Genomic DNA, 27,301 nt, shown 5'->3' with positions numbered 1-27,301 from the left:
TTCGAAAATAAACTTAACTCATAATAACGACTCGTTTTCTTAAAATAAATTGAACCTTGATTTATTAAAAGGCAATTATAATTTTTAAAATGATTAATCATTTTAAAATAAAAACACGATGAAGGCAAGGAAAATAAATAAGGAAAGAAATTTGGATAAATATACTCGCAAAAACTTTATCTGTGTATCGCGCAAAAATTTTGTATATTTATTTTATCTAGTGCTATAAAAAGCGTAACAGAGTTTGCTATGGTTGCCAACCAAACCAGTTTACAGCTGTCGCTTAAAATGGTTAATCTTAATTTTTATATCCATCGCGTTGACCGTATCTCAACAATTTAAATTAACTTTAAAGCATTTTAAATTATAGTGGTCCGGTAGGAAAGTTATAACTGATATGGGGACGTATTAAATTAAATGTCGTGAACAATTTAAATTAAATGGCAGGCCTTAAAGTATTCCAGACTTAAAGTACAAACGTAATTACTTCGACTATCTTATTACGTATAACAGCGATTATTTGTATTTTAATAAAGTATAGATGGAGCATCGGTGGCTCAGAGGTCAAGCACTTGACTTACAATCTACAGGTCCTGGGTTCGAATCCCCTCATGTACCAATGTGTTTTTCGATTTCCGATTTACATATGTACGTTTATCCGAAGGAAAACATCGTGACGCAACCTGCACATATCTGAGAAGAAATTCGAAGATATGTGTGAAGTCAACCAACCCGCACTTGGCCAGCGTGACCACCCTTAACTTAGGGTACACACCGAGCCACTCGGTGGGGACGTATCGTGAGCTGATGATGACGATGATAGATTAAGGCGTAAGTGTTTTGTCAAAGACAGAGACGATGATATGTTTTAAACGGAGATTTCGGTCTCATAAACCCACGGTCATTGTTGAATATTCTCCTGTTACCATCGTAAATGTGACAAAATAAAAACCACAAGATAATTCGAATAAGAATTGTCGTTTTAAATGTTATATGTTAATAATTTATATTATAATACTATATAGGTATATATTTTTGATTTAAAATTTTATTATTTAAATATAATATATAATATTGAAAAAACAATAAAATACGCCTCCACTTTTAAATCTCTCAATATATTGAAGCGATCCGGAGAATCCAAAGTTTAATCAATAAAATAAATCATACGTCCAAACGACATAAGTTACTTTATGAGATATCTTTCCAGTCGCTGTGGAAATTCAATTTAGACTTATATTAACATCCGAAAAATCCACAATTTACATATTATTAGCCAATACTTTTTCGTAACGCGACAAAATATGATTTATAGCTTTCGCACATGTGAGTATTCGTTAATTCTGTGCGACTTTTGCAATATTTACTGCTTATGTTGCAAGTATATTTAATAAAAACCAAATATAAATTCCTATTCGTAAGTGCTTACATAAGAATTTATAAATTGCAAACAATCAAATCAATAGTTTTAAATCTAGTACATTCTTACGGATTACGATACAAAGAAACAAAAAGTATTGATAATGATTGTTCTAAATCAATCCCTTAGCCCGTCTGATTACATTGAGAAACATTGAATATTACTCGAATAATCTGTGATAGGATCAGACTAGGCGGGTGCGCGGCGTCGCGAGGCAATAAAGGTAATGCAGGCAAGGTATTTGCCAATATCCGCGCCGAGTGGCCCTCCCAAATATCTCGAGATTGTATTTCCCCCTACATAAAAATTGTTCCGGAATAGAGATACTACCCAGATAAATATTCAATTTCACTACGGACGAAGATTTGATACCTTTGCTACCTACCGCTTTATTGGATGACGGCCTTTGGAATTGTGTGGATAATCGTATTCATAGTTTCACAACTTGTACATTTTCTTACGTTTGCACATTTTTTTATGCTATCTTTTTTATTTTGAAGGAAATAGTGCGAATTAAGGATTTACATATCTTGTTAATATTACTAATTTTATCAAACCAAAAAGGAAATTATAGGCGTTGAAATGTTTACATTAAAATGTTAATTTAGATAAAATATTGTATGGCTTGGACAACATTTGAATAAAATTTACATACGCAGTTTGTTTTCGGAGACAATAAATATAATTCATATATATTTGGTTATGGCTATTAACCTAGCTATCTGCTTTAACAACATCGACTATTTATACATAGTAATAAAGTAAACAAATGTTTGCATATTTTTAATGTTTTTAAATAAAAAATGCAAATCTTCTAATAGAATACTTTGTTCATCTAAAATCTAATGAATTATAGATGTGTTCTAATTTAAAAAAAAAAATAACTTTACTTTATTTACATTAAATGTTAATAAAATAAATGTAATTTAAAGTGACCACTTAAAATATTAGAATAATGGGCTACATTAAAACACATTTATGAAGAATCTTATAAAAAAAACACAACATATACGTATATTATGTCTATATTCCAATTGCTATATTTGTTATATATTGTTTAATTATTTTATTTTTATTTCATAATATGATGATTCATAAATTTAATTCGTCATTTGAAATTTTCTGCTTGCAAAAATTAAAAAAATATTACTGCATTAAATAAATTCTTGATTATCATGTCCCAGGTAATTTTAAGTTCTCTTTTAATAAAAAATAATAAGGCTAGAATAAATCATGTAGAAATAGTTTGCAAAGGAGTATTTAAAGTGCAGATAGAGGGCGTATCCACCGCAGGCGACCTCCCGAGAGCCAAGGAGAGAACGACATGTAGATGAAAAGGGCAGCTGAATCTAATACAATCGAGAAAAGCGATACTCGCTATCCTATCAGGGTTGTCAACATAATCTTAATAAAGTTAAGAACATTTTTCCTTTATTTCATTTTTGTAAAATATCTTATTTATTTTTACTTGGTCAATCTCTAGTATAATTGATGTATTCACTTGTTGGGAATATCTTGATTTCTCGTCTTGTTATTATTAGATCAACAAATCAAAGCAACGAAGAACAATAACCCAAGTATCATAAAATTACCAACACTGTAAATCCTTAGGTACTATAAGCATTACTCAGTATTATCTTATAACAACGGGAAAGTAGTTAAAAAGGAATGTAAAATTTTATTGTGTTTGATACGGGTCTCACAATGTATCTCATTGTTGGCAGCCCTGGCGTTTGGGGTGTGCGGGGGGACGGGATGAGGGCCGGGGCGGCCGGGTATTGAATGAGATTGCTTCTTACTTCGGCAAATGGATCACGTAGTGGATGAGATGTCACAGTGTTTTAAGATACCAATTCGACCGATCCGACGCTGACACACGCACCGATTTATTTTAGGAGACTAGTTTTGTTATCGTAATTTATAATGGCGGCGATTCTAATTGTTTTAATGTAAGAGATATTTGATGCATTCAAGTTGCCATTTGACCAAGAATCGTATTACTTTTGCAGTATTGAGTTTTTAACGTATTTTTAGGCGCGAAGGAGTAAGTTGGATCTACATGACCCAAATAATCAGGGTAAAATACATTTACACTCAGTAATTGAGAAATTCTTGAGTCGAGGTGCCGCCGAAGCCGCGGCGGACGGGCGCTGAAAAACAATTTCACGCCAAATCTTAGCTTGTGTTTTCCTATTTCCTTTTTATTTATCTTTCGCGTCTTTTCTTTTCACGAGAATCAATTTCACGGGTGAGTGTCGCGATGATCTGAGTTCAAAAGGCGAGGGTCGGTGGGTGCGCTGCACGGATCTATGCAGTCCGCCGTTCAGTCCATTCTCGTTCAATCCAATCTTCACCGCTCCTTGTGATTGGATGGCCAATGCGTGTGTTATCACTGCTAACAGGACAATTTTTCCAAATCCAATTAGTTCACGAGTCGCGAAATACGAACATTTTCGTTTAATTATGGTACCTCATAGGAAAAAAATGAAACTCTTACAGGACTAATATTGTCATAAAATAAAATAGATGAAAATAAAGCAATCACAAAATGCAAAATGACCAATTAAACCATCTCATCGTCCATATAAAACGTCGGCGTTGCTTCGATGTACGACGCGAGTATGTTGTGTAATGAAACTGCGTCGTGGAGCTAAGTGCTGAATAACAGTGATTGTTTTGGCGCGCTCCCAGGGGGCGATATGTGACGTATTTGCTGATACCATATAAACATGACTTTTCAAATAACAAAAAATTTAATTATTAAAAATAATGACTTTACTAAAATTTTAAGATTAAGCAATTTTATAAGGTCGAACTGTAGTTAATTACATTAAATTCAGAAACCTGAATACATTTCTAATCTTTTACCTTCGAATTCTACAGAAATGTAATAAACATTACTAAAGGGGTATATATGACTGTAATCAAAGGCTAATAAAATACAGCCTTGTTTGTATCATTAATTTAAACAATATGATTTCCAAAATAAATTCAGAGACAACAAATATAATTTCTCATGTCCACTGAATTCGACTAGTCAATGTTAGTTCGACTCATAAAATGATTGCATCTAAGAACTTAAACCGCCAAAAAGAATTTTAAAAAACTATTTACTACTAATAAAACGATATATAATATTTAAATATTTAAATTGCGGATAATATCTAGAAATAGCAATGTGAAAGACTTTAGTGTAAGCGCTCGTAGTCGGACCCGGGCGCCGGATTTCCCTCGGAATTGATAATTTTACGAGCGGTTTATTTTCCAAACTTCTCTGTCATAGCCACGTCCCAAAAAATTCTATTCAAATATTGCAAAGAGTGGAAATAATCTGCTCTATCCTTTGTTGGATCCTAATGTATACAAAAAAAAATTAAGAGTAAATCGTTAAAAACATCATTATCCCTATTACGTTCAATATTATGTTATCAAAATTAATAAAAAAAAAATAATTCTGTAATCTAAACGAAAATTGTTAAGAGAAAAGTTTTAATTGTTTACTTTGAAGATGTACTTAAACTTCTGAACCTATTTGATTTTTTTTAGTTTTTGAGAAGCTACACTATCTCCGGGTGGATATAGGCTATGTTTATTACTATATTTTTTAATTTCTTGCGTACGAAGTCGCGGCATCTGCTGCATTAGATAAAAGTTGTAACGTATTGAAGCTATCAACTTTGATGAATATTTTTTCTGAACAAAAATCTAGCCCCGTCATTTAATAAGGCATATTCATTAATAAAGCACTAACACATAAAACACATAACATACTCGTAAATACGCCACTCATGGCGGCAAATTAATTTCGTTTCATAAGCGACGCCTTACACTTCTAACGTGGTACATAAAATTTACATTGTATGTAAGTGTCTTAAGCGAAAGCTTCCCACTTAAAAGCTCTACAAATGCACTGAAAGCTCTTTCGCGCACTAATCCCAAACCTTTTAGCTGCAATCAAAAGCCCCGAGCGCTCGGCGGCGCGCGGCCGACGCGATGCTGTGGAAGCGGCTAGGAATTTAATTTACATTTTTAATTAAGTTAAATTTTGTTCGGAAAGCTTTCACGGAATAGGAGTTTTCTTGATTAGAGTTCAGCTCTGGCTGAAGTTTGAGATTGATTAGTGGAGCTTTAATTGCTCTCTGCTGGTGAATAATGAATTCGATCAGTGCGAGTCAGAAGGGACTGTCTAACAGATTACTTTGACCTTAATGGATCAAATTGTTGTTTCACTTAATTTGTTATAACAAAAGCAATTAAAATAATACTCATTATTAACATAACAACACTTTTGAAAACCTTCATATGAAAAGAAAATCATTTTTAAAAATAATTTTTTACTCTTCGAAGTAATGTCCACGTTATGTCTTTCGTATTGTGCGCTGTCGGTTGCCACGTAATTAATGGCTGGGGTGAATTTTAACGTAATGCTGTTTAATTGATCGTGTTGATAATGCAATAATAATGGAGATGTGAATTAATTTTCAACGCAAAATGGCTCTTATAACTTAGTAAAGGGTTTAATTTACAGCATTTCATAGCCCATTATAATATTTTTTAATTAGCTGACATAAATGGGATATTATTGATGTTTTGTAGTAGAGACCATTTTTACTGTGATATAAATAAATATATTTCTTATCTAAATGTTTAATTACCTGTAGTAATAAGCCATTGTATTTTAAACCCGGCCCGGTATTCGTAAGTATCCAAACAGATAGCTCCCTTTTAGTTACTGTTTCTTGAAACTACAACTAAACGATTCGTTCACCAAATATTCTAATCCAAATCCGTTAATGGATGTCTGTAAATCGATGCAGACACAAAAGGGCTTGCTGCAAGTGACATAAAAGCGAATAAATATGAGATTTCTGCGGAGCACTCACGGTGAGAACAAGTCGGGAACCGGTGACGTACGATTTCATATAGAATATTTTATTCGGGATCCCGTAGTCCGCTATACATTCCACTTATCCAGACTCTCTGTTGAATTTTTGACACGTTGGGGACGGACTAACCTTTTTGCGGCTTCTTTATTGTGACAACGCCCTTTAAATTCGGATTACACTTCTTAAATAACTCTAGGATGCAATAAGTTGTCCTTTAGGAACTAATCTGGAGTTTCTTTATGGAGTATCACTTTTATAAAGATGTGTCGCTTATAAAAATATATAAGAAAGCAGAGTATAAACTACGAAGTAAGTCATTTACTTTGTAAGATCACTGTGGATTACAGACCTTTATTTTTATGCTCCCTGTTTACAAATTATATATATTATACGATATTTCAAAGTTGTTATAATATTTAACCCTTCCTTCACTCTAACACTGAGCCACCGACGCTCTTACGGTAAAGGAAAACATCGTGATGCAACCTACACATATCTGAGAAGAAATTCAAAGATGTGTGAAGTCAACCAACCAGCACTTGGTCAGCGTGGTTGACTATGGCCTAATCACCCGTAACGTAGTGTAGGCTCCCAGCCCCTCGGTGGGAACGTATAGTGAGCTGATGATGATGAACTTTTAACTTAAAAAAACTTAATGCCTAAGTAACATATGTGTTCTTCTAGACTAAGTTCTACAACTATGTCAATTTTGGAGATACGTAATAACAAACATCCATCCATGCACGCGTGCAAACTTTCGCATTTTTAAATTTAATATGATAGCCACAATTTATTCTTTTTAAGTTATTTTCAATAAATTGACATTCATATTTGTTATTCAATTAAACTTTTCCATATCTGGCAAAATAAGGCTTTGGTAAGGTGACCTTTATTTGTTTATTACTTGCATCGTAAAGACAAATAAAGTAAAACAGACATAAAAAGAGACAATTACAAAATTCTTACATGTTATTATGAGTCTATATGTTATAAAAAAACAATCTATCTCTGAATGTCAAACGTAATTAAATTGAACTCTTTTGTGAATAACAATTTAATAAAATTCATTCGTATGAAATGCTATAAAAGGATATTAAATATCATTATAATACCATACATGCTTAATTGCTTCCCGTGTTTTATAATTCCAAATTGGCAAAGACGGGTGTCTCACGACCCAGCTGCGGCCCCCTCCCCCTGCTATCCCCCGTTTGCCAATCGTACCGAATCCGGCGCACGGCAATCCATATTAGATTTGCCCGTTCTCATATCCATTCTGAGATGTTCATATTTTATTGGGGGCCAATAAAACGGATTCATGAATATGAGAAATGCATAACGAATACCGTATTTATGGTTGGAGGCGTGCTCGGATGTGTCGCGGGTAATTTGATAGCCGCCTTTGTAACAGGTGCTGATGGGAATTTCGATGCGGTTGTAAAATATTTCCCGTCTCCAATTGAGTGCGATAGCGTTTTTATATCTTTTAACACATTTTATACAATTCTTTTATATTAAAATCGCTTGATGTTTGGCAAGATGATGTTGAATGCTTTCCGTGGTGAAAGAAAAATACCCAATCATTTGGCTTTCATAATTTCGAAGTTCCGATGGAATAATGTGGGTATCCACTAAATGTGTGTATATATGTAACGTGATTTCAAATTAGTTATTTAAATTTAATAAAATATTTGTTAATGGTGTATCACATTACTGAAACATTAATTTTTAATTCATTAAATTTTAATTTTATTCTTGAAAAATGTAAATTGTTAAAAAAATAAACTTTTGTAAGCTATATGTCAGAATTAATTATCATTCCATTTTCATTAAAGATACTTATCTACAAAGTTCAATATATCTATGGGAATATTAACGTTGGCAATTTAAATAAGATATATTAATACTAGCTGTCGCCCGCGACTCCGTCCGCGCGAAATTAAAAAAAAAAACATAATTAGTAGTAGCCTGTGTTCTTCCACGCTATGTTCTCTAAGTACGCCAAATTTCTTAGAGAACCGTTAGGCCGTCCTGGAGATACCTTCAAACAAACATCCATCTAAACATTTGCATTTATATTAGTAAGATTAGTAAGAAGGAAAAAGAACAAAAACTTGTTTATTAAATTGACCGTATTGAGACGACATCGATACGTGAGAAATATTAGCGTCTCCATAGAGTTTCAATTTACAGCATGCATGGACAATTCAACCTTTAAGGACCAAGTACAATCCATAAAAGCACGTTTATTCTTCACTTAAAGACCATTGTAAACTTTATATTATGTAGAATAAAGCTGAAATTACATAATCACTTTAAAGAGTAGTATAAAACATTCAAAAATAAGACCTTAGACTTTGAAATAAGGTCTATTATAAAGTAAACAGACGAATCAGTAATGCTGTTTGACGGTAGTTTGCCGTAGTAATAAGGTCTTGCGCGTAGTGGACGTGAGAAGAGGATATCGTTTATTCTAATGAGGTTACTTTGAGACGTCCGCTTTTACAATACATCTATTTGTAAAAAGATTTATTTTAGGTAAATAAATATTACATTTACGACTGTTTAATCAATTTTAGTTACCTGTTGAATAATTTACAGAAATAATTAATAACTTATCATACTTCTACATTATTTCCCACGAAACATGTTAGCATTCGTAAATGTCAAGTAAATAAAAATTAATTGCTCTTATTTTTATAAACATACTATTTTTAAATCAAGGTTTACTTTTCCAAAAATAGTTTATCCTTGAAGTTAATTAATGCAACAATATGGCGCCAGGTAATACGACATGTATTATTGACAACTTTATTTATAAATGTAAAAATAAATATATATTTAAAGTAATTATCATATACATGTTTATTAAAATTAATATGTAAAAAATCTCAACTTTAATAAATAAAGCCATATATGGTACAAAATGAGTACTGAAGCAGACTATTTTTGAAGGCTTAAACTTAATTAAATTTTCCTTAACTAATTATAAAACGTTATAAGCTGATATGAAAACAAATAAAACCAAACATAAAGTAATAAATAATACCAAATGCTATATTAATTCAAGGTGAAATTTATAATCTGTTTTATTCCAGGATCATTTTGGATGCGGGTGATGCGAGACTGATTGCACCATGATTCGCGATCCACCCGCCATGCATAAGCCCGACACCGCAGCCAGTAAGTCTAAATATTTAAAAAATAAAGCTTTGATAACCTTCAACTATATGAAATTCTCACGAAGAATGCGAATTGCATCTCCCTCATAAATATCGGTCAATCCCTTGATACGGGACAGGAATGGCAAACTGGTCACTGATCACATATTTTATTTTGCAGTACAAAAAAAACGTATGAATTAGTTGTGACTATGTTTAGTGGATATTATATGTAGAATAAACGCTAGTTAACTCCATAGACGTGCCAACATAATCTGTAGTCACAAAACTTTTTTTTTAAATAGCACGTACAAGTTTGAAGGTTTGCCATCCCTGATTTAGAAGGTCACAATGGAATAGACATAAATATGACTAATACTCATTCTTAAGTTGTCAGTCAGGCACAACTGACTTAAAAAGTTTATATTGTCATCTTACGAAATACAGTCGAACATGGATAAGCGAGAGTCTAAGGGACCGCGATATGTTTTTTGCTTATAGAGGTTTCACTACAACTCGAATTTTTCGGTTATGGAGGTCGACTGTCGGGACTAGACTATTATTATCCTTTATACAGATTACACGCTTATCCAGGTTGGACTGCACAAAATTTTAGCTTTTATGGAAAATATATATGTCAATAAATTCATATAAGCATTTATATAAATAAAATAAAAGTAAACTCCATCAATATATCCAAAATAATACAAAAATGGTTTGCTGATGTCAATTTTTTATAATATTAGGACAAACAGGCCGTGAATAAAACGCGGGAAGGGTTGTGTCATAAACCGACCGGCAGCGTCCGTCGCGATATTAAAAAAGGGGACGAACGATATTGCAATATCACATTTATGCGAAATGTCCAACACCCAGATAGTATTGATAAAAATAAGCGATTTTTTATTGTAGTACGCGTGTGTGTGCGTACAATAATAATTTGGACTTCAGCAGAAAAGCTAACGTTGTTGTAAAATATCACGTAACTTCAAATAACCTTCGATCAAATTCACTAATAAAGTCACGGCCTTCATTCTCGGTGATAAGAAAATAGAGATCATGGTGACGATTATAATTATTTTTGTATAGTTTTAGTAACCTAATAACTAAAGTTATTCTACGAAATTAAGCTACGAAAATTGTTTTAAAATATAACATTAAATGTATGAGGGTAAAATCAATAAAAGTTAACATAAAACGACACTTTTTCAATGAATAAATATATTTGATAGATTATAGATCTTGGCATAGGAAAACAAAACACAAGATACATAATCGTAAATAATGATACTTCAAAAAGGTCTCCCTTCTGGTTCTCGCGGCATTTTATGAGCCTTTATCATAATCAAAATCGTGTTTCACGTTATTACAGACATTAAGCTCATTCGAGAAAGTGGAAAATCTAATAACTAACGAGTTTCTTTGTAATATATTTTGAGCGGGTACTCGTATTGTTTTCACAGTGTAATACCGAGTTATTGGTAGAAATAAATCGGAGCCTTCCAATAAAAACCTAAATTGTTTTTGTTTAATATTCGAAAAATAAGACATTATTATTGAAGCTTTTAGTAGAAAAGGCTATAATGGATATGAGATCCAAGTTTAATTTGATATTGCACACAATAACTACGATCGTTGTATAATAAAAACAATTTAAAGTTTATATTTCCATGGTTTGAAATATGTTATTAATGTTTTATAAGATTTTATTTACTATTTATTTACTTATATTTGCTAGTTTCGCATTGTGTGTGCAAGCTGTTTGTATTTGGACAGTAAATTTAAAAAGCGTATATTGGAAGGGCAATCGAATGGTAAACACTTCCTGTTCATGACGGCCGGCGCGGCGCGGAGCGAGAAGGATTTCAATTTGTACAGTAATAACGCAACAAATTCACATGAGCGGCGAATGCACAAGCATGGCCGGAAAATTGCGGAGACAGTGGGCCGGGGCCCGCGGCGCTGGGCGGCCCTGATAAAATTTATGGCCACTTCCCCTTTAAAACAATATTGAGGGCTCAGTTGGGATTTATGTCTCGCCGCCGCTGCAGCGACTCAATTTATTCTTCAATTTTTCATACAATAACTCACATACGTATTACGAGTGATGGATGAAAAGGACTAACTTTCGGGCTTTAATAAGAGCCTCCAGATGCGAATCTCCAAATTGGTTGAAGTTTATTGCCCACTTATGTCAGGCTTAAGTTTCGCCTTGAGCCTTTCTCTCAGAAAATAATTTATGACGTAGATTGTCTCGACTCGGCAAAACTTCGACCCGGGTAATGTATTCACAATAAACTCAATACGTGGATCGAGTTATAAGACTTCATAAAATTCTTATGTAACGTTCTCTCGGAAATAATTCTTATATTCGCTTGTATTCATTGTATGAAGTAATAAAAAATACTTGAATATGTACGACAGCACGCAAATATTATGATCAATATAATTAGTATTACAGCTGAAAATCGGGAGACCTCTTTTTAATACCAAATGGCATGAAAAAACAGTTTTACCATGAATTTTCAGTTTCCTTAAGCTTATTGTAAATTCAAGCGCTAATAACCTTTCGTGCGTCCTTTTAAATTTTCATTAAATTATTTAATTAAAATTCCCTGTAAAAATGATATCTACTACATCTTAATACAAATAACCTTATTAAATCAACTTAATGTAAACATGAAATAATATAGTACAGTTCAGGCGACAAGTATTTGTTAATGGATAAATAAAGGTACAGTCGCGGTCATAAATGTTTATTGGTCGCAGTCTACAGCTCGATTAAAGACAAGTAGCATTTCAATTAATATATGAGAAACACGAATCTACCATTCAATAAAAATATAAACAACTTAATTATAGATTTTATGGATTCGAAAGTCTCAATAAAGGCTTATCTTTTTAATGATAGTTATAAAAGCAAACACGCAGCACTTTGAAAGTGTTTATTCAAGAATCGTAAGCATATAATTATATTAAAAGGGATAGATAAGTAATATAAATAGTGACGTATGTTAATTGTAATATTTCTTATGTTCCAATTATTGACGTATTGTTTGTTGGGTTGTTAAAAACACTACAGTACTATTAAGTACATAATTTCTAAGGGACATTTGATGACTTATTATTGTTCTTCTCTTCTTATATTTTATTATAAAGAGAGAGAAAAAATTTTGCCTTTAGATTTTTAGGCCTGTTTCGTTATCCGCTTTTATTTTTGTTAAAAGAAATATTTTGAGGCTTTTAATTTAGACCCCACGAGCACTCGTCGCCTGTAGACAATTACTTTTATCTACAATTTCCACAGCTAAAACCAATTAAGACACGGTATTCTGCCATAAAATAATTGAAATTTTAATTGCTCAAACAGAAAACTCTTTCTTTAGAAATCGTTTACCACTGCTATTAGGCTTAATTCAAAAATTAATTTAAACTTTCACAAGGTTGAGTCGGGGAAGCGAGCGCCGGCGTAAAGGCAATATCAATTTCATAATTTTAATTAAAAAAAAAACTAACTTCTCTGATGACAAAGTCTCATACTTTTTTAATAACGGAAATGTTAACGACGCTGGATTTCAGGCGAGCCTTTCAGCTGCACGGTGCGTTCCCACCGCTTTCCTAAGGGTCAGTTTTGCTTTGGTTTTAATATGAAACGAGACACTTTTAATATATGCTATTTAACTTTATAACGTATGTTACTACAAATAAAGTGACTTAATACGTAGAGCGAATGGTGAATCAATTTATTACAACTTGTACCGTTACGCGTAGGACTTTTGTGAAATACTCTTTCTTTAAATACTTACTAATTTTGACAAATATAATTGGTATAGTATATGTACATATTGTTGAATTTTCTTTATAAACAACTAGTTTTATTAAATTAAAAACGATGTTAATCGCAATGTAACATGTCATCGGTGTAGAAAGTGAGGCGATGTTAATTGCTTTTTTCACTCTTTATTAAAGCGAAACTCGTATTTGGTTAAATCTAATTGGAGCCCGCATAATGGATACGGCAACGGCGCAATTAACTCCATTGTTTAATGACTGACCGACTGCTAAAACTATACAAACTATAAAAGCATTTAGAATTGCCCCGGACACACTCTAATTATAAAATAACGCAAATGCATTAGTGTTGCATTAAACTTATAATGTAACGCGTTTAAATGTCGTGTAATAACTAATATCGGATTTATTGAACTATGTTTACCCAATAAAACAGCTAGTAATTGTTGTTTTTTTTTAATTTAGTAACATTATCTTAGCTTAAATGCATCATTTTATCCCCATCCTTTAATAATTTTACATAATAAAGTAAAATGTTTCTTTAGATTCTTCAGTAAAAGTCTTTGAACATTGACAATAGAACAAAAATAATAAAAATGTCAGTTCTAAACAAACGATCAGCACAATATTACACGAAACGTACACGTCCACATAATATAGCGATATGGGAAGGCCACGTTAATTGCAAAACGCAATGAACGATTGCAAATTGCACGGAATGATTGCGGCTCGGTCGTGATGCGGGTTCATTACAATAACCTGGCATTTAATTGAATCCGAGGAATGTTGCCTACTGTCGCCGACACGCGTGAATACTTGAAACTATACGGTTATACTCGACTAGAACTATTAAATACTCGGCATTGCCTAATGCGGCGCGCGTTAAATGATCCCCACGTCTTTTGTGGAAGCCCACTGTTCGCGCAAAAAATGTTTCAATGCAGAGTTATGTCTTTACTTACCTTATTGATTTAGATTAAAACAATTAATGGATTTATATGGTCAGGTCTGTGTACGTTTATGTCATTAATTGTGACGTGGTAGCCTGGAACATGTTCAATTTATTTGGATATATTTATGTCTATTAGTGGGATACAACGATTAATAGCGAAGATTGTAAAAGGACCCATATTTATGATACTTCAAAATAAGTGTTTTCATTAACTCGTTGTACTTGTTTTATGAATCGTCAAAAATATCTTTGTAGTATGCGTTTATCTTATACGCGATATGTTTATAGCTAAATAGCATTAAATAAGGATTCAGACACACTTCCACACCTCGACCGCACACATTGCATCCCATTGTCGCACCAAACAACTCCAAAATAAATTACTTTTTATCCATTCCCTGGTTTCTTTTCATTTCAGTGCCTTAATACGTTTGCGAGAACCGTCGGCGTGTGTTGGCAAAATTATACTGTCTTCGCAGTTCGGTAGCCAAGTCTCTATCAAATTCTCTCGGTGGTAATAAAAAGAAAATAATACGAAGCGGCTTCCCTCGCCGATATTAATACACGCTTCACGTTATTAACACGCCTTTTATTTTTTATTATCTGTATTACATTTCACATGAACGTATAGATCGCTTGCCAAAGCTCGAATTAAGATAGCTCGTAAAATTTAATTTGAAAACTGTCTGAACTCAATTATCTTAAATAGAAGTAAGGCTTATGGAAAGACTATACAAACTGAAAAAGACGTTATTAGAAATATGGCATTGGAAGTAGATTTTAATAAAAGATAACATTGCTTTTCTTAATTACTTCTTGTGATACATTTTTTTTAAAGTTGCAGCTTTGATCAAATAGACAAAGATTGAATAAAAAACAGAATAATGAGAGAACCTTAATTAAAACGTATACTCAAAGTACCTAGATGACCATTGCCGTCAATCTAGACCAGTCAATTAGTCCTTTTAAGTAAATTTAACTGACTTTGTTAACGATGTCCAAGAACAGGCAACAAAAACGAACAGTAAAGACAATAAAAATTAACAGGAATGAAATATTTAGGCCCTTTTACGGACTGTCCACATATTCCTTCCACAATCGTACAATTTAACACAAGTCTCCACTTAAGTCTATAGTTTTGTATTGGGAGAGACGCCTTGTATCGATACAATCAATCAAGTCGTTATAGCTCGCTGGATTCGCTCCATAACCACAGCACAAATAGCATGCGTAGCCAGAAATGGATAAAGCGCGTTGCAATCGCACGCACTACTTGCGGTTCTTGGGGAAACGGTGTAGTTGTTTTGATGTGGAGTTACAAAAAAACTCCTTGAGAACATTCATTGTTGTTAGTAAAGAACCTTATAGAGTTGTTATAAAGCATATTATTTAACGTTTGCATTTAAGTACGCGACTGTACCGCATGATCGATCCGCCATTATAACCGCAGCGTAATGAGTAAGCATCAATACATGGCATTAAATTACATTAGACTTAAAGCGTATCATTTCACTTTATGAGGTCTGGCTGCATTTTTGCCCGCTCTTATATTACAGTCAGATGTTTTTGTATATGTTGCACATTGATTTTGTAACTCTCTTGTGCAGGCCAAAATATTTATAATACTTTGTGGTTTAAGATCTTTATTTCTCAAAGAATTTACAAAATTCACTTACGAGAAACAATTTTACAAGAACATGAAAATTTTACCAGTAGTCAGACATTACATTTTACTGACAAATTTCTTTAATTTATTTTTAAATGATGACATGGTGTTTATAATACTTTAAAAATAAACAATACGAATGTGACGTTTTATATAATTAAAACAATATTTTAAATTTGATTAAGTGGTGGAAATAAGAGAAAGAGAATAATTATCATAAAACTTAATTTAAGTAAAGAAATTATTTTTCCTGATTTACATAGGTATTTAAAATAATGTCAATATTTATCTTTTTAAACTAAGATAAACAAATCAAATTATTTATTTTGTTAGAAATTAGATTAAGTAATTAATTCGGCTAAATCTCTTTAACGGTTCTGAAGATACCTTCTAACGTCTATTACATTATAGAGACGTTAAGAGGATGAAAGTAAAATGTAAATCTAATTGTAATGTTTAGAGCAAATTAATTATGTTGTTTAGCGATGCTTGCAGATTTATAGTTCCGCACATAACGATCTCGTAGGAGCGTGGGCGTGGGCGAGCGGGCTCCCCGCAGCGCGCTAATTGCCCACCGCGAAGCCCGCTCTACATCATCTTTATTATTTTATTATTAACGAACCGTCATTAATATAGTCCAATTAACTTTATTGTCGCGACGTCGGCTCCAATAAAGGAGACGTATCGGCCGGGCCGTGCTTCAGTGATCGATTGCAATGAGTTATGTCCACCTAGTTACCCCTTCAATTGGCTCCTCGATTGGTTGGACGTACGCGGCATTATTATGTGGACGTCGCTCCGATAAATTGGTACTGATTGTTTACTAACGCCAGTGTTTATTTTGTGCCGTGTATCGAATCATATGATTTCATCATACTTCGATTTTCCTTCTGACTTGTGTTTGCGGAAGACGTTTATTCTAGTATATAATTTATTTATATTGGATAACATTACGTCCACTTTATTTTCAATGTACATTATTGACATTAAGTATAGATTCCTTACTGTCTTACTATTATAAATGCGAAAGTTTAGATAGATGGATGTTTGTTAGAAGGTATTTCCGGAACAGGTTAACGGATGATGAAATTTGGCACAATAAAGAATATAGTCTAGAAGATAACAGGTCACTTATTCCACGCGAACGGAGTCATGGGCAACGGCTAGTATTATATAAACTATTACCAAACTATGTTGTGTTCAGTTTTCTTTTACACTTACATCACGTGATTAAAATAATAACGTTAGGATGTTAATGCATTCAGTCAGGTACATTTGCAATTATGAGGAGTTGTTAGAAATGTAATTAAACCTTTTAGAGCAACAAAGAGGCATAAAGTTTTATAGAACGTTGTTAATGTGTCTAACGTTATGGCGGTGCACGCAACACATTGTTGCTTTTTCCCCGCTTCAGAAGAATGCGTACGCGCATCTTAATAATGTCAGTTATAAGACTTAACGACTCGAGTTGCGCGTCTACTCGAATTAATTGATGCAATTACGAAGAAAACAATCGAGCGAGATTAATGCTATAAAGACAAGAATATTATAAACAAACAGACGTTGTGTAGCGAAACAGAATGCTAATAATACTTGATTAATATTATTATTTATCGCTACGTCGTTATATTTATACGAATATTAACATCGTAACAGATCAGACAGATAGTTTTAGCTCTTCATAATGAGTGCGGTCTGTGGTGGTTATTCATTAATTCTCAAATCGATTAATTGTGGTGTAAAATAATTTGTAATACGTTCGAAACATACTAAGGGTGCGTTTAATGTTTTATTTAATAATATAAATAATAATGGATTATCATATTTATTATATAACGTATCGTCGTGTCCAAAATTTTTACTATTCTTTTACCTCTGTACTTTAAACATATTTACGCGATGTCTGTTTATGTCTTATTGCTCCAACTTTTCCTTACATACCGGATGCGATCTCATTTTTCTTAAAGATTATTTTAATAGCGTCGTTACACCAATTAAATTGCGTTTACGTATTTATAACTTAACATCTAAGGCATAAGAATTTACAACTATTTTAAGGCTAAAATTATCTGATGATGTAAAATGTGAAGGTTAATAATTCTTAATAATCTTAAGCATTTCCGTACGTCATTTAATACGCAACGTTTTATATTGATTGGGAGTTTCAAGTAATCAAGTCTTAATTAGAACATTCGATATTTTTTATAGCAAATAAACATTCTTTTGCCTTATTTAAATTCTAACGGCTCGTTTAAGTGCTAATATCCGTTTGTTGCGATAACATATGTTCAATCTTAATACAGATTTATTCAGAATATATTTATTTACTATACGCGTTATAAACTCGAATATAAATAATGCATTAACTGTATATTAATCAAAGATAAAAGAAAACAAGGTAAAGTCTATAGCACGTAGATTATCATCACCATTTTTTTCTATTACTTTCGGAAATGTTTCTAATATTTATATTTAAAAGTTGTATTGGATGACGTATAAATAAATGGCCTACGACATACATATAAACATCCAAAAAGTTAAAAAAAATAACTCAAATCGACTAAAAATGTAATGTGAATATTTTGAAGAAACATTTCCAGAGCAAATGTTGTCAAACTTTTATTATAAATTATTTTTGTTTTACAGATCAGCAGGAAGAGAACAAATATACATTGAGCAATGTGTCCGGGACGACAGGGGGCGCGAGGCTGTGCGCTCAGTGCGGTAAGGTCATCACTGAGAGGTTCCTGCTGAAGGCCATGGAGAGGTTCTGGCACGAGGACTGCCTCAAGTGTGGCTGCTGTGATTGCCGGCTTGGCGAGGTCGGCTCCAAGCTGTACTACAAAGCTGATCTCATGCTCTGCAAGAGAGATTACCTTAGGTAAGTTTGCTTCAACCAAACTCTTTAGATATATATTTTTTTTAATAAAGCTTATATATTTTTAATAATCCATTGATCATCGTCATCATGTGATTTTTTGTAACATGAATAAAACTTTTTGTATAAAAATTCTCGGTATTTCACATCCGATATTCATTACGCAAAAACCTTTAATTAAGGTTTTTCCCATAAAACAGTTTCATGATCAGTACTCGAAACATGATATTAAGCTGTCCGTAATCATCGACGAAATCAACAGGGCTTAAACAGGAAATTGTTTACTCAAAATTTTGCTGCGGCGATCAATTATCCTTTGCTCATGTCCAACCCTATTATTGTGACCGTTATGTCACATGAAGTCTTATAGTACCGGTGCAATGGTACACGCAACGTATACTTATAATATTAAAATAATTACCCACAAACAACATGTGTTTCTCAACATTACTGGATACTAAGTTCATGTAGACTATAGTTGGGATAGCGAGTTTCCTAATGTCTTTTTGGAAGCCTTTGAAAGTTTTTGTTACTTATATACGCACCTCTTTGCTAAGGCATTAAATTGATAAAAACAATTTTCATTGAAACTGAATTTTAGATGATGGATATAAATATGCTTTTGACTCTTTATGTTTCTTCTTTTATTGTTATGTTTTCCTTCAATTCATATTTCAATAGTTTAAAAGCATTTAGCGTTTATATTTTTAAATTGGTCTTTATTTGTGATTGTACATTTTTCGTTTCTCTTATTTTTATTTTGGTTTGTAACAGGCTATTCGGTGCGACGGGCAATTGTGTAGCGTGCAACAAAGTCATTCCAGCCTTCGAGATGGTTATGCGAGCGAAGAGTTTTGTATACCATTTAGAATGTTTCGCCTGTCAACAATGCAATCACAGGTAAGCTTTAATATTTTCTACGAACTTTTACATGTAACATCTTTAGTATCTGAAGACGGGACATAAAGCAAAATGTTAACACGCTTCGCTAACGTTTGCGCTGACGGAACATGACTATCTATAGGGAAGTTTTTTGACTATTCGATCTGTAACTAATTTATTTAAATCACTTTGGTTTATAATATCGACTGAATATTATGATATACCTAACAATTGATATATGTGACCATAAAACTTTTTTGTGCAGGTTCTGCGTGGGCGACAGATTCTACCTGTGCGACAACAAGATACTGTGCGAGTACGACTACGAGGAGCGGCTGGTGTTCGCCAGCATGGCCGCCAATCCCAGCGGCCTCGCGCATATACGAAGACAAGTTAGTGGACTACAGGTATATTTACTTCTCTGTTTATCTTCTTTTAATTTTGATAATCTCCTTCCCTTTCAAGTACCACTTGAAGTGCCTCTACAACTAGCGAAGGTTGGTGTTCAGTTCTCCATATTTGGTTGTGATATGGAATGTTGACAAAGGATTATGAGGATAACATCGACTCTAACTAGAGTCTAGGCGAAGACATAGTAAAATCCAATTTGACCATCAACCATTTTGTTAGTAGGAACATGAATAGACAGAAAATGTTAAGAAAATACTTTATTGACAAGATCTGATGAGCGTAAGCGCTTTACCTTTATTTATCGCTAATTATATATTTTAAAATACAAAGAATTTTATATAAAGGTTATATAGGCGACAGACCTTTTTACTTTTACGTAAACGTACGTATGATAGAGCAGAATAACGATGCTGCGTTTTATGTGACGAGAACCGGAGATCCAATTACTGGTAACGAGGCGTTTCATCTTAGTTCTACAGGACGACAATGCTGCTATAACATATACGATAACATATATCTTAATATTCACAATGCCCGATATGAATATAGCTATAGCAATTATTTATACGCATTTACAAATCAACTTAACGAAATGTTGTAAACAAACTAACTTTAGTGAATATGTAGAGGTTTACAGAATGTCGGCGTTGATGTGAAATATTTATTTTTACTATACGCTGTTATTTTGTTGTTACCATAAAAAATTAAGTAATGAAGATGACATGACATGTAAGATCTTAAATATGTAGAGTTTATTTTTTTTTATTCAACGATGACAAAGTTAATAATAATTTTGAAAAATTCAGTAAAAATATAGATATAACATTTTCGACAAACAAAATACTACGATGCATTTTATTAATGAAAATGGCTAGGTGAAGAGTGGGTGGGGAGCAGGTAAATGTCGTTACGGCTTTTTATGAATAGAATGTGCGGATACTATTATTACAAGCGTTATCTTTTTGTGTGAGCTCTATCAGCATATGATCAGTATCACCAATAGGGTACACTTTGTTTTTTGGTAATTACAGAATAACCGTGTAATATCAAAAACAATTTATTAAAACAGCGTAATATAACTAAAACCGTTTGACATACTAGAGGCATGTCTAATCAGCTACGCACCGCATCAGCTTTGCAAATTATCTCCCAAACTATGTAATTATAACAGTGTTAGGTTTACAGGTCATGTGGAAAGATTTTAATTAATTCGCGGCTTATAATTATCGATTGAATTTCAAAAATAGAACAACGATGCTACAAAGCTTTTTAATGGATAACATATTGTCTGTTCTCACAATATCGTTGCTAGCTTATAAAGTTCTTTCCGATAATTACTTTCCTCTGACGTGTACCAATGCTGTTTGTGGGAGTAGAAACACGTTTTCTGAGTTTGTTGTCGCGTTTATACTAAATTACTATAATGCATCCTCACGATGCTTACGAGAAGCATCAAGTCGACGTTATTATTCGAATATTATCGATTTTACACAGATTCGGATATTAAAACAAAATATACGCCTTGTTACGTACTATAAGTGTCGATATATTTTTACACGTAAGAACTTTAAGAAAAGACCGACTTAAATAAAAATTAACTAAAACAATATGGGTTTTTCTTATATCTTCTTTTCTCGGGAAAAACTAACAAAATTTACCTGAAATCTAAATTCTGTTTGAATCCACAATGGCTGAATGGCATGATCTATAAGTAACCTTTTGTTTGGATTGAAGCGATTTATTCTATCATTCTTTAAAACCATTTTATTTGATATGGTTTTACATTTCAAGTGTTCTCGTTCTAAATAAAGGGCACGCGAAAAAGTCGACTCAGCGAAGTAAATAAGTCCCGCAAGGACACTGTTAGTGGAAGATTCTATCTCCACTTTATTATGTTTCTTTTGTGATCATTAATCTTTCTCGTACGAACGCTTGTCGGAATGCGAATGTGGGGGAATCTATTTCATTTTATGAGCCGCGCGAGTGGAGGGAACCCATTCAGCCGCACGACATTTCTAATCGACTTTTTGATTGCGCTCACGGTCTACTGTTGGGAGATCGCACAGAGAATTGCCAACATCCAAAATCGAATTACCCATATTTGCGTTTTTTTGTTTTTTTTTATGACATTTCCCTAGCGGGCGTAAAATATGTTGTCAATAAAACCGTAGGAATATGAACATGTCCCAAAAATTGTTTCCCATTGTTATGTTGTAAGAACCATTGTCTTCTTATTAATTTCTGGTATATCTTTGCCGTTACTTTCCTTTGCCTTGCTTTCTTCCTGTCAAATTAATAAAGTGATAAAATAAAATAGACTGATGACGTAGTTATGGTTACTGTCTATTGAGTATTCGAGAGCATTGTTGGAGTGATGATGATGATCGACAGTACGTGTGACATTTAATTAATGTGAAATGTTTGGTGCAGTCGCCAAGCGGCGGATACCCCGGTGCAATGGTGGAGAAAGAAGTAGCGGGGTGCGCGGGAGCGGATGACGCGTCAAGCGGCTACGGCAGCCCGCCTGACCCCGAGCCCGTGTGCGACGCTGCGCGATGACCGACACTGCCGCGCCGACTGCTCGCCTCGGTTGGTATTCCTACTATAAAACACACACAAGTATTCTGAAATATACATAGATCTATGACGTTACTGTGATATGATTTTGAGCGACAATCGCGACACGAAATTCCGCTCGTCGTTCTTTGTGTCCTACGTTGCCGCCACTGTCTACGTATCAGACACAATATATTACGTATCGCATCGAGTCGCATTTGTCGCTTACATAAGATCACGGGAAATATTTCTACGTGGCATTGCAAACAACACACCCACACTTGTGGTTTTTATTACTTACCCTGCGTAACATTTATAAAGCATTGATATCAGTGTACTTATGATATTATGTATTAGTATACAATCTTCAGTTTGTCAGCTGTATACTATTACGTACCACGTAATAATACAATACTATGATAATAACAATTTGTTCTCTTCTAGGTAAAGCCTCACTGATTCCTGGCGGCGAGCTGGGGCCGCGTCTGTTCAGTCTCTAGAGCGGGACACGAAAAAACATCCGGTCAAATTTAAATATTATGTGGCGTTTTATTTTATCTAAGACCAACGGTTAAACAATCCGTATCCGGTGTGACGCTTTATTTTTGTATCATAAACTTCTTATGACGTAATAAAAATCATTCGATGGCAGCTTATTAAGAATGTATAAAGTGCAATTTAATTAGAAACGTTCATAAGCGGCGATGTGGCCCCTCGTAAGTGGTTAAGTGCAGAATTAAGTACATCGAAGAGTCTCGACGGACATATTTTAAAAGCATCGGCAGCGTACATTAGGCTAGGAGGCGGGCCGTGTATATGTGGCCACTTTACAAAATGTCCGGGATGAGACGATAACGTTGTCAGAACACGATATTTCCATTATGTATACGATTTGAGACTACATGTTAAGATAGCGCCGGTGCGTTGCAGCGCGTGGGCAGGGCAGGCCGCGATCTGCCAGCCTCTTTACTTAGGCACTCCTCGTATTTACAATAGATTAAATAATATACCTTGTATCACTTTTAGTACGAGCATCTCACAACTCACTTGCTATATATTGTACCTACAACATTGATACAACGATTCAGGTCCACACTAAAATAGTTAATTGATTAAATCGATCTCATTGTTATGAAATTGTATGTATGTATGTATGTACATTTAGTGAATGTAATATTGTTATCATACAAGGTATGAAATTTTATTGAGAATAATTTTTTTAATGGTTCTTTTATTTCTTTATTTTAATCGGTTACGTAGGTATATCGCTGTTATTTTTTTACCAAAGATAACTTCCCCGTTATTTGTATAACTTTAGTCTAAACAGATGACTTACGAATATAGTATAGTGATAAGTTTTGTGCACTTAAGACGCAAATCGGAAGTGCCACTCTATAAATATAGTTATATGATGTTAAAACGTTCTGTAAAATTATAATTTTTGCCATAGCTTTGGTGAATATTTTTGGCGCCTCCACAAATCATTGACACTTTTTCCGCTATCTTGTTTCTTTATAAAAAAAATTGTTGAAAATCTTTTAGAAATTGTGCTTAAATTTTCTAAGGTTAATAAACGTAATGTAACATATAGATTTTTACGATAAAATTGTATTTATGTATAATAAAGTTTCCGAAGAGTCGTTATAGCAATATTAGATGGATAATATTCCATCTTACACACATTACGCTATAAAGACAACAATAAAATTGAACTATCTTAAACATCGATGGAAATATTTTCAGTTTTATGTTACTCTGTAAATAAATATATTTATTTAATAATTAAACGTGTTTTTCATTTGTTCAAAACCCATCTTACTTAGTTTATGTATACAATAAAATAAAATTTATTTTGTATATATCCGGCTAGAAGAACCAAAAAGAATAGTATAAACAGATCTTATTATATTATAAATGGGAATGTTTGGATGGATGAATGGATGTTTGTTTGAAAGTATCTCCAGAACGGCTGCATGAATCTCGCCGTAATTTGGCATAGATGTAGTCTGGAAGAACACATAGGCTTAGGTACTTATTAACTTTTTCAATCTGAATAAAAACTAATTTCTAAAATTACAAATGGCAAATGTTTCGTGAGCAATGAAATGTCAATATGTTAGATGAAAGATATGCCATTATTGTCTCTGTTTACCCTCTTACTTTAACTACTACTTACTCTCTAATCCGTAGTAGAACTCGGAGATATTGGCTAAGTGTTGTTTTAAAAACGAAGTAAATAAATGAAGCAACCCAAGAAGTCCATAATCATTATGTGTACAGTTCAAGTTGTTTTAACTTCGCGTATAATTTAAGACGTGTAAACAAGCTTCACTTCGATAAGTAAAGAAAAGGTACTTACTTATTATTTAGTTCCATTAACGAAGCACTTTGCATTCGGTGGTCGATCAAATACATCAATCCATTTGTGTAAGCACTTAAACTCGTCGACTTTAAAAGAGATTTTTGGGGTTTTCGAATGAACTTAGGGCTGTTTACGTCGTGCTAATTGGCAAGTAAGGAGTCTGGACCTCACCCCGACAAACCAAAATATTTTCCAATCACTTAAAATACCGTATGCTTTGAGATAAAATCTATACGCGAACGATGGAAGTATTACGTTGACATAGATATTTGAATTCTGAAATATCGAATTATTTTATTGACATAAAAAGAGATACTTATCATAATATTTTCTATTCTTATTTATTACACTTTTATTTCAATGTTGAATCGTCAATCCAATAACACCTATTCCTTTAATTATTTAAAAAATAAACAATGCAATCTTTATTTTTGACGTAGAATCAGCACTTTGGCAAGGAAGTATCATATTAATTCAATTATTGGATACGATCGCATATAAAATATAACATTCCAAGATTCATCAGTCATTTCATTGAGAAATAACTTTATTGTCAAACAATTAACACTAGTCACAATTGATAGCTTTCTTTTAATCTTTCAATACTTATATTGTCATGTCTAATAAAATTGCGAAAGACATTGTTCTTTTTATTATGTCCTTTTACTAATATTATTACAATCAAATTAATAATTGTCTTAATTAAAAACGAATATATGTTACTATATAGTACTTATAACTGAAGCGCTTGTACCATGATGGATATTTACAGAGAAATCTTGGATATCTTCGTCGTTAACTCATGTGCCTTAACAAAGGGCTCGGAGCCTACCCAAGTTCGTGGAGACTAGGCTATAGTCAACCACACAGGTCCAGTGTAGGCTAGTTGACTTCACACATATCTTTGAATTTCGTCGCCGATATATGTACATTGCATCAACATGTTTTCTATCGCCGTAAGCTTGTCGGATAAATGCTCATATGAAATTAAAAAATGCAAAACACATGGCTATATGACGGGAATTGAACCTGCAGGTAATCGTTTTGGTCCGTTTCGGTCAGATTTTAACAAGTACGCCATTGACTCTCTCGCATCTTAGATATATTAGCGCTTAATTACATGCCCTTCATTTATATTTCATTCTCGAAAAGTCAATCTCTTTAAATTACAACACAAATGAGACACAAGTTGAGCTAAAACGTAAATTACTTTTAATTGTCAGTGCTCAGTCCGGACATGTCCATAACATGCCGACGACAAAACGCATTAACGAGCGTCGTTTAGTTGTTTGCTGCTTAAATAAGAGCAGTAATGTAATTTTAATGAGCTCACAAAAATGTGTACGCAACACATACTGCTAGTGATGCGCCATACATTTTGTGAGTATCGAAGTAATTATATTACAGATATTTTTTTTGTCTAATATTTATTGATAAATATTAGACAAAAAAACGTTTAATTTATAATAAAAATACATTGGGTACTTTAAAAATAAAATAATTACAATTGCAATATTACTAACATATTTAGACATAGTCAAAGTGTGTTTTAGTATAAAATAACGTTTTTACTAAACTTAGTATGCTAGTTCAAGAGCGGTTTAAATTGATCCACTGTGATTTTACAGTCATCGTATATCGAAAGTAAAAAATCGTACATCTCTAATAGGAACCAATAAACGCAAAAGGTAAGTACACATTTAATGATCACACACGCACACGTGTTTTGTTCTATCTTTTTTTAATGAGAATATTTTTCTGACAAACAAAAACATGCAGCTGTTGATGGAAGGGCACTTTTTATCTTTTTACCACTTGTGTTCTATTTGTAAAAGGTTATTATCGAAGAAAAGAGAAAGTACGTACGTACGTCTGCAATATGTGTATTCAAAATACGATACCAAAAGTTTGACTGAGAATCATTATTATGCTGACCTTTTTAAATTCCTTAATATTTCCGGAAACTATATTTCTCTAATAATACTACACTACTAGATCTAAGCAATATGTGTACCTTACGTATGGAAAATTTTTTAACCATGGGTTTCTGAAACCAAAATCTCTGTATAAAACATATCGTTACTTTGGCAAAATAGAGTTAGATATGTTTTTAGCTGAGATTTGGGTTCCAGAATCCCACGGTAAAATGTTTTTTGATGTGAAGTATATTCTTGTTATTTCAACGTTCACGTCGTGTTTGTCCTTAAAAAATGCTATACACGTTTTACAACGAAATAATGCTCGCAAGCGATATTTTAAGGGCTCATTTGTAACAAACAAGTTTTAAAGCTGGTTAATTATAGGCCGAGCGCGCTCCCAAAAGAATTTGCTCGCA

General features: G+C 33.1%; 1 protein-coding gene across 1 annotated transcript in view; it reads left to right on the top strand.

Annotated features, from left to right (window-relative positions):
• LOC106123536 (LIM domain only protein 3) overlaps positions 1–24,357 on the top strand; it is a 41,815-nt gene extending 17,458 nt beyond the window's left edge. The window contains exons 2-7 of the mRNA XM_013319931.1: positions 9,405–9,489; positions 18,524–18,758; positions 19,530–19,655; positions 19,903–20,044; positions 22,479–22,637; positions 23,049–24,357. Of these exons, the coding sequence (XP_013175385.1) occupies positions 9,444–9,489; positions 18,524–18,758; positions 19,530–19,655; positions 19,903–20,044; positions 22,479–22,607 (678 nt within the window). The 5' untranslated portion in view covers positions 9,405–9,443 and the 3' untranslated portion in view covers positions 22,608–22,637; positions 23,049–24,357. The remainder of the gene's footprint in view (positions 1–9,404; positions 9,490–18,523; positions 18,759–19,529; positions 19,656–19,902; positions 20,045–22,478; positions 22,638–23,048) is intronic.
• The last annotated feature ends 2,944 nt before the right edge of the window (positions 24,358–27,301 follow it).

The sequence above is a fragment of the Papilio xuthus genome, unplaced genomic scaffold, assembly GCF_000836235.2.
Source record: "Papilio xuthus unplaced genomic scaffold, Pxut_1.1 DF826115.1, whole genome shotgun sequence".
NCBI lineage: Eukaryota > Metazoa > Arthropoda > Insecta > Lepidoptera > Papilionidae > Papilio > Papilio xuthus.
This window is presented reverse-complemented; position numbering and strand designations above follow the sequence as displayed.